This window comes from Tribolium madens, unplaced genomic scaffold (genome assembly GCF_015345945.1).
Source record: "Tribolium madens isolate multiple individuals breed KSU strain unplaced genomic scaffold, Tmad_KSU_1.1 Scaffold_1;HRSCAF=32;Tcas5.2_LG8, whole genome shotgun sequence".
Taxonomy (NCBI): domain Eukaryota; kingdom Metazoa; phylum Arthropoda; class Insecta; order Coleoptera; family Tenebrionidae; genus Tribolium; species Tribolium madens.
In genome coordinates, this window is record NW_025400984.1 from 7,428,621 (window position 1) to 7,437,810 (window position 9,190).

At 34.0% G+C, this 9,190-nt stretch overlaps 1 protein-coding gene across 1 annotated transcript in view; it reads left to right on the plus strand.

Moving 5' to 3' along the window:
- LOC123016445 (protein gustavus) overlaps positions 1-9,190 on the plus strand; it is a 20,381-nt gene that overhangs the window by 7,112 nt on the left and 4,079 nt on the right. The window contains 1 exon segment of the mRNA XM_044416847.1: positions 9,119-9,190. This exon segment is cut by the window's right edge and continues 1 nt beyond it. Coding sequence (XP_044272782.1) covers positions 9,119-9,190 — 72 coding nt within the window.

Genomic DNA, 9,190 nt, shown 5'->3' on the forward strand with positions numbered 1-9,190 from the left:
TATCAATTGAATTAAAAAAAATGATGGTTTTTCTCAATTAAGAACGCATCTTTTTATTTTGCTAGAGAAAAATAAATTATATTTACTTTCAATTTTTTTGTAATTTTTTTTTGTAAATTTCAATTATCTATGTACAAAATATTAAAAGCTACAGCTTTAGGCCAAATACAGGGTTTTAACTAATACGCATAATTTTAAAATATGATAGGTTATATCAAAATAATAAAAGTTTCTTAAATAAAGTAATAAAAGTTTCTTACTTACCGAGATACCGAGTGGTATTTTTTTTTATATTCGACAAAAATAAAACCGTTTTATTTAACTTGTTTTTAATTTTTTTTACTTATTTTTGATCATAACCTTTCAATTCCTAAGTGTATGCGTATAAGTTAAGACTCACCCTATATTACTCACTTTTGGTATTTTGAATTGTTTTAAGTACTTTTAATTCAATGGAGCCTATGAGTCTGATGGTTAATCAACCAATAAAAGAGAAGTGTTTTATTGAGATAGTTTATCAAAAACAACAGAAATTCGGTTCTACGTTGACCCGGAAAATTCCCAGACATGAATTCCATATAAAATGTCTTTAAATTTAAATGAATTAAAAGTGAATTGGATCAATAAAATACTCGTATTACAACCATCGTTAATCTCATTAAGAGAATCATTCATCATATGAACCATAATAAAAAAATTAAAAGAAATCGAGGCACAACAAGTATACTTTTGTTGTTAAAACTAGGGGTAATTTACCCAAATTTTTTTTTTCTAAATATTTTGCACATATTTTGTATATATTCGATGTCAATAGACTAATCGGTAAGTAAATAGATAAAAGTGACCTAATTAATTTGGAATAAATTTGAATAACACAAGTGAGTCTAGTAATTTGGCTATAGAACGTTTTTTTGAAGTTTCATAGGTTCCAAATTAATATATTTTTTACATAGAGGAATAAATAGTTTATTATTCTTTTATGATTTTTGTTGTTGTGGAGTCTTTTTTGATGTTTTTTGTTTGTGTTGCTCATCTTGGCATTGATCTTTTCTGCTTGGTCTTTTTCTCATTATTTCTTTCAGTAGGCCACCAGAACCGAAAATAGTGAGCCCGCTTATCTGTAACCCCATTTCGTCGTTTACCCCATGAAAGCTACCTGCACATTTTTCCTGAAACACCTCGACCGTACCACTTTCTTTACAGGCCAAGGCAATTCTTAAGGTCGCACAGTTTCACAACACCCATCCAATTGTGAAAAAGTTCCGTTTACGATCGAAAACGAGCGGCAATCGAAAAGCTTCCCCTCGTCTCTTTTATTTTCAGTCGGTTTGTTATCCTTATCGGTGGTGGTGTTCCGACCCCTCCGCCTCGGGGACCCTTGGTAACACCCAAACTTTGCGTTGTTGAAAGCATTAGTATTCTCTGAGCGAATTCGGGAAGGCAGTTTCGATGTCGTTTGACAATAGAGGGTAGGTTTCGTGCCAGCGACCCTCCGGACTCCGGAGGTTCAGTCTTGAGACGGGTGCGTGTCTTTCCGGGTCTTCTGTCATGGTAGCTTTCGAAGATGGATTTTAATAAGGCGGGTTTTTTCGTCTGGTGGCCATTCAATGTGAGATTTTTGATGGAAGTGGCCAAGTGAGTAGCACGTGGTGGGTGGTAGCGGCGAATTTTTCTCTATATTCGAGAGACGGCCTTGTTGTGAATTATTCAATTATGTTAATCGAGTCTATTGCGACAGATCAATAAAGTAATAGATTGGTTTAAGAGGCGGTTAGCAAAACAAACACTCGTCAAACGTAAACAGGATAATGACGGTCATGTGACGTAGACTCTTCCACGGACAGGAGGAAAAAAATCACACCAGAATTGTATGTATAATTGTTGGTGTTTGACGGCCTTCGACGTTTACAAATTCATGTATTCATAAATTTCGTTGTTTCACAAGAAGTTTTTTTCTTCTTACGTGATTTCGACCGCGACCAAGGTTGGGAAAAAAGTTCCCAAATTTTCGAAAGTTTGGCCGTCAGGATATGGTATTGAAAGACGGTATGCTGGTTTTATAACGTGATTGACAAACTTACTTAATCGTTGTTTAATTTAATCGATGTTCCATCATTCAACGTTAGTTTTTTTACGGATGATGGGCGGTGTGTTTGAACGTCTCTATTTTGAAAACACCTTTCATGAAAAGACCTTGATGAAGGTTAAACCGCGGATCAAAACATATTATGAGAGACTAGACGAGATGACGAGCGAATTAAACTTGAATTTATTATGTAGGAATGATTTTAGCCATTTGTGTATCCATTTTCTAAATGTGGATTTTTTTTCTGGAAATTTTACGCTAAAGCGTCGCTGAGGTGTGCATGTTAAAAATCCATTTGTAAAAATCAATCGAAATAAAATTCTCCGGTTAGAGCCGCCAAATTGCTGAATAAATTCTCGCTCTTTCCACCCCTTCATCGACCCGTCTCGTTTTCAACCCACGTCGCGGTTGGTAGGTTTGCTATACGAGATCGATTCGGAATTCGGAAAGGAAACGTAAAAAAATCCGATCTACATCCCCTGTCTGAAGTTTACGCCACCCCCGGCACCGTCACCGGGTAGGTGAACGATCTCTCGGTCAGCTGTCGGTGAGACTAGAGGGATATTTTATGATTCATGTGTCTGGAACGGGGTTGTACAAAATCATTAATGAAATAAGAACGATTGTGTTTATGTAAAGGAAGGTGGATTGACAGGTGGTGGTAGTTTCGTCGTTGGTTGTGTATTGATTTGGAAGTGGGCGAGCAACAGGTGTAAGACTTTTTTTGTGACACTGTGTAGGCACACAAAATTCAGTTTTCTGGTATTTAATTTCTTTATTCAACAGAAAAAATTATTAATTCAAATTTGAATGAAATGGAATTTTACCCAAAGCAACGTTTATTATATCTTGTCATGCTTTACAGCTTGTAATAATTCTATCATATATTGGAAATAAATAACTTTTAGCTTCGTTATAAAGCTCATAAAATGGCCTATACATCAGTATTTATTTGCAATAATTTTTATTGACTGTGACGGCATTGTACACCAAAATAAAACTGCAAAACTTTTATAACAATTATTAACTTCGTTATCATATATTTAAGATAGCATGTAGCACCAAATTGGGACAAAATGTGTCAAGTTAGGACGCCTTCCTATACAGGGGTGAATATAAAGTATGGAACCAAGCGCTTTTTTTTTAAACCATTTGTCTTCAGAAAATAATAATTAATATAAATTAACGTAATATAAAAAATGAGATCGTATTTTGAGAACGAAATTTTGTCTTGTTTTTGAGTTATGTGATTTTTTTAGTCAAAATTGCAATTTATGAAAAAATTAAATATGAAGTAGATAGTTGTAATCCTTAGATCATAACCTTTATGAGAAAAATAGTTTTATAGTGGGTTGCTATTTAAAAAATATTTTTTTGTAGAACTGAAAAACAAAAGAAAATTTCGAAAAATTTTATTCGTTTGGTTTCATAATTTTTATTCACCTGGTATGTATTAAGGAAGTGACATTTGTTTATATCAGTATTTATTTACTAACGACGATTTTTGAAAACTCGTATGAGTGCAGGTGCTGCCAAATTGAACATGTGTGTGAATGATTAATATAGAAAGTGGGATAAAATGGCTTGGAAAGTGACATTTGTGTCAAGTTTTTAATGTATTGGAAGATATACCTACCTACATACGTTTCACTTTTATTCGATAAGAGAATTTAAATAGGAACCGTTTTTTTTAATTATCAAAACGTATCGCAATTACACGAAACCTAATTTGAATTTTGGTTTGAATTTGCTCAGCTGTTGACACACCTGCTCCCAAAATCTGAACGAGAAACTAGGCAAAGCAAGAATTTTAGGCCACCTGTACCAGACGACTATATCGGTTATTGGGCTGACACACATGTGTCACACATACCGAACGGATGTCGCACCTTAAAACCATCCCTCTTTCTTTTTGGTTAGTTGCTTTCAAGGGCGGCCATCTTGGTTCAAAATTGAAAAGTTTGGTTTCGTGTGCGGTTTCGGTTGGCTCGTAACGATTATAATAATACATATTATGGTTAATTAAAAACATAATGAAGGATATAATCATAATCATAAATATCAGACGGCTATTTCGTAATTAAACTTTAACACGTTAGGGTCTGAATGCACGTGTGTTTTAGTTCGTTAGCGGAAATGTGATGTCAGTTGGAAAATCAAGGTTTATGGAAAAATTGCGTAAGATGTGCTTTATTAATTATTATGTATACAATGTAAATTTTGAATTTTTTTATTTTTATTAGAATTTTTTTTTCAAATTAAACATACCCTGTACATGTATAATACGACTGCTATTTGTTTCCTACACCTACTTTTCACATGCCAATATAATAAAATGACTTTCCCTCCAGAACATAAAAAAGTGGGTGTGACCATTGGCATTGTGTCTAATTTTGTTTATATGTTACACGAATTTGAATTAAAAAATGTTTAAGAACGCTTGTTTTGTTATTTTTTGACGTTTCCATGTTGACTTTTACATATATCTTATCTTTATCAATTTGCTTAAGTAATAATTATATTTGTGATTGTGTTAATTTAGATAGTGACCTAAAAAATAAGCACATGTCAGAATTTAGGATTTCAAAACAAATCATGATGCCAAGTCGCATGACTCCCAAACGAATCTATCGAATTAAATAATGCTTTCCTTTCCGCCTAAAAATCAATTTCATTAAAATTTTAGACAATTAAATAACAATCAGACGAAAAATGTAGAATTTCGATTCAAGAAAAAGTACTTTCTCGTCCGTTTACATAAACATTCCGCACGAAATTTCTCAACTGAAATAGAAAGTGAACGCGCGACGCCGTCGTGCCCCACCATCCCATATATCTTTTTTCCGTTTCTGCCCTCTTCGGCCCATCCTCAGTCAAATTCGGCAGTCGTTCGTCGTCGATTCGACTGTTCCGTTTCGTTTCTCTCACTCCAACGCTTATTTTCTCCCTCTCTCTCTCATTTCAAGTTCTTTGTTCGTCGCGTTCACACGTGTTGTGCTTCAGTTACCGCTCAGGCATGCCAACCGTCGGTGTAACGTCACGTCCGTTGGTGTTTTAGTGTCCTTTTTCAACAGGGGAGAAAAAATGGAATACGCCAGGCGGAAGTAAGTTTTCTTTGGTGGTGTTGTGACTCGGGGAGAAATCGTGTTTTTATTTGCGAAATTTTCCACGGTTTCTCAATTTTTGTTGCCTAATTTTGCCACAAACAATGGCGAAACAGTGCATTGAATTGTGTGCGAGTTTCGGGTCCGATCCGAAAATGGACAGTGGTGGAGATTGTGGGGTTTTGTGAGTGCGGCGTTTTTGCCGACATCTGTGCAGATTGTGTGCGAAATTGGGGTTAGGGGAGAGGAGGGAGTTTTGAATAAAGGGCATGTTTCACAAGTGCGACGATAATTGAAAGTTTGTAATGTGGGAAAGGAAAAATGTCGCCTTATCAGTGCTTTATCAACAGCAAACAAGAAATACAATGCACAAAAATATACAAGAGATAAAATGTTACTATCTATTCAAATCAGCTTACTAATTTCTCCAGAACTTCTTGGAAGAAGAATAATGACTTTACCAAGATATGGAGATTTGAATCATAGATGGTTAGTCAGAAGCAGCAAAAATGTCCACCTGTGCATATTATACTTATTCTGTCTGGGAGGTAATCCTAGAGGCTTGTTTTTCAATTGTAAAACGGGCTTACCGGGGACATTTTTTTCGTCTGATTGTACTTATAAAAATAGTTTTTCTATGTTGGCAATTATTGTTTCGGATATTTCAAATGTAATATTATTTAAAAATATGTATGTAAAAATTTTAGTAAATTGCTTTATTAAAAAAAAAAACATTAACGAAGCCAGCTTTTGTTACGTTTTAAAGTAGTTCTAAATAGTCGTTTTTCTGTTTTTACACAGAAACAGAGAATTGATCAATTGTGAGTAAAAAATGTTTTTAATTTTCATATTACGTATTTACGTATCCTAGAATTCAAACAAAGTTTTGAAATTTAGTTCTAAAAAATAAAAAAAAAGATTACATTAACCTGAAGTCGCATATTTTAATATTAATTTCCAATCACATTAATCCTAAGTGACTCAAAAGAATATTTCTTGATAAAATGCCTCACGTGAAATTTCGATAATTCCACATGACCCATAGTTCCGATTACGAGCTCCGTCATCAAAATTTTCGACCTTTCATTTCCATCCAATTCTATAAATTCTCTCGACCTTCAAGGCCATTTTCGACAGTATAAATCGCTTTTTTCTCAATGAACTTGTTTTTGTTTATTTATGGGGAAGCAGACGCGAAAAACTAGGTTACCAGATCGTCGCAAAGGTCGCCTTAAATTTTCAATTTGGCAGGTACTGTTTTCGTAGTCCGAATTTCGTAAATACGTTTCTGTCTGCCTAGGTGGAATATTAACTATGTAATTTTTAATTTTTTCCATCGTTAAAATTATTTTTACTTTTCCCATTCATACTTATAACCGCGACCGGATATCCTCGATTTGGATGGTTCAAAAACGATTAAAATTCAACACGATGCGAGGCTAATTAGTGCTTTACTTTCGATTTATTTGTTCGTTAATTGTTAATTATTCTTACGTTGTTTTGGATTAATTATCATTAAATGTGTGGACACACCTTTATCGATTTACACTATTATTACTCTAAAGCCGGATTTACACATTGCGAACGTTGTAACCTTGGGTGTCATCACGTCGGTTACCTTCAATTTTTTTTTATAATTTGTTGTCATTTATAAGTCAGTTCCATTGCATTCATTTGACATAATAACAATACGTTTGGTGTTCGAGATAATTATCATACGCAAAACAAAAGAATAAAAGTGACCTTCAAAAAGACATCGTGGTGACCGAATGGTCACACGATAGTCAATTGATGACTAATATCAAAATGATTGTTTAAATTCGACCTATCAGACGGATTCTTAATTGAGTTAAGTTTAGTCATCCATCATCTTCTGTTTAGTTGCGACACTTGGTGGCGCTTTTAAATGAAACGCCCGCGAAACGGCTACGTCTACGTGTATGTAGAAAGCTCGTTGCGTCACGTTATGGAGTAACCGGTCATATTGACCAACATTTCGTTGCTACACACGATTTTTCAATGGTGATTGTTTGAAAAGAGGGGATTCGACGACGCCCTAAAGCAGTGGCGCCGCTCACAAAAATATACATATTATTTATATTGTTGTAAAAATAGTGTTTTTGGTGATAAAGTTGATTGAAAGTTGAAAGAAAAATGCTGAAAAGATGAAACCACTCAAAATTGATTATATAAATTTTGTCTCTTATTGTTTGTGCTTTGAAGCAGTTTTCTTCGGATTTATTATTAGTGATGGTTGAACAGATAAAACATAAAATAAATGTAAAAATGTTTTTACAGATAGACTTGTCAAATATTATTCGACATTTTTGGCTTTTTTGTCTATTTATTGTTATCACCGATGATCTTGTGTGTCTTCAGTGTGTTCCCGGATAGGTGAAACAACTCTTGTAAAAGATAAAAAATTCTCGATTTAAATTTTCATTTTTTGGGGTTGTTTTACTTGGTTAAAGAGACTAATTTCTAACATAATTTTAGTTTTGAAAAGTCAAGTATGCTTTGGAAATTTTCAAAAAAGTTATTTTACTGTAAAGTGCTTTTTATGTAACAAATACAACAAAAAGTTATTGAAAAAAGTTGTTTAGATTCAACATCCAGGCCTCTCTACCAAATTTCAAAATTATTGGCCGGGAATCCGGGGACACACTGTATGTTTTTTCATAATTATTTAGTAAAAGTACAAAAACATTGTCAAAAATAGCTATAAATAACGTAGTTACAATTTAGGTTACAGCTTATTTGTTTCTTTTTATTGTAATAGCTTTCAGCAAAAACAAAACATGTAAAATTATTTTTACAACAGAAAAAAAAATAGGGTCAAAGTCCCAAAATTTAAATCCTCATAATTCAAAAATTCTTATAGGTAGAATTGTTTTTTAACATTTTTTCAGGTTTTTGATATACTCGTAATATCTTAGTTGGCATTCTTCTGGACGTGAGTCCACACGCGAAACACACAGTATATAAAATGATTCATCATTTAATAACAGACATCAATCAGAATGATAATTTTATTAGTTTTTATTATTTTTACTTTTGTAACATTAAATTTGTTTTACATGTAATTGAAAATAAATTTTCCATTTAAATAATTCTCTCTTTTAAATTTAAGAAATAAGGAGTTACGTTGTTTTCTTTTCGGCCCCTAACCAAAATATTTCAGTCATGAATGAAATGCAATTATGTTTCCAAGACGCACTAATAAAGGTACCAAAAACCAACATAGTTTATATAAATAAGTACCTACTCCTATAAAATAGTTGGCTTTCAATTTCATACAAAATTTTGTGGATTTAAATTTCACGCACACCGTCAACGAATTGATTTATTATTAGAATTCCTCTCTCTTGGAAACGTTTCAAACGGTTCACTTCCTGTTTCTCAAGTTTGAATTTAAGAACTTCATCTTTTCTGCATTTTGATAGTCCATTCACCAAAAACAGCGCCATCTATCTTCTTGAATGTTTTTTTTTTCTAATAAGTAAGAGGATTTCTTCTCGTCAAGGTCAAGATCATGATTATCGTTTCACGCTCTGCTTTCCTTACATAACCGATTGAAAATTTCTCAATTGTGAAAGTAAAACAGTGGCGTGCGACCCCTTTCAATCGCACACACAATGAAATTATTTTTGAACGAACAGCTGATCGAAAAAAACATGTGCATCTCTCTTGGGGAGGTGGGGGCTATTTATACCATATGTGACGGGTGGTCTTCGTTGTGGGGGTCTTTGACACGGTCAGTGGCGTAGACCCGATTGCGTCATAATTCAGATGACAAATTACGGAATTTCCTCGGCGTTTTATAATAAGAGGCGAGACCTTCCCAAGCGAATGGCTTATTTCCGGTGTTTCAGTGACGGCACACGTGGGGTTGTTTGAACGTGGTTTTGAGGTGAATTTTTTGTTTCAGGTACAAAAGCGGCATCCGCACCAGCGCAGTGAGAAGCAGCGTGGTAGCCAGCGGAGGCGGCGGCGGCGGCGG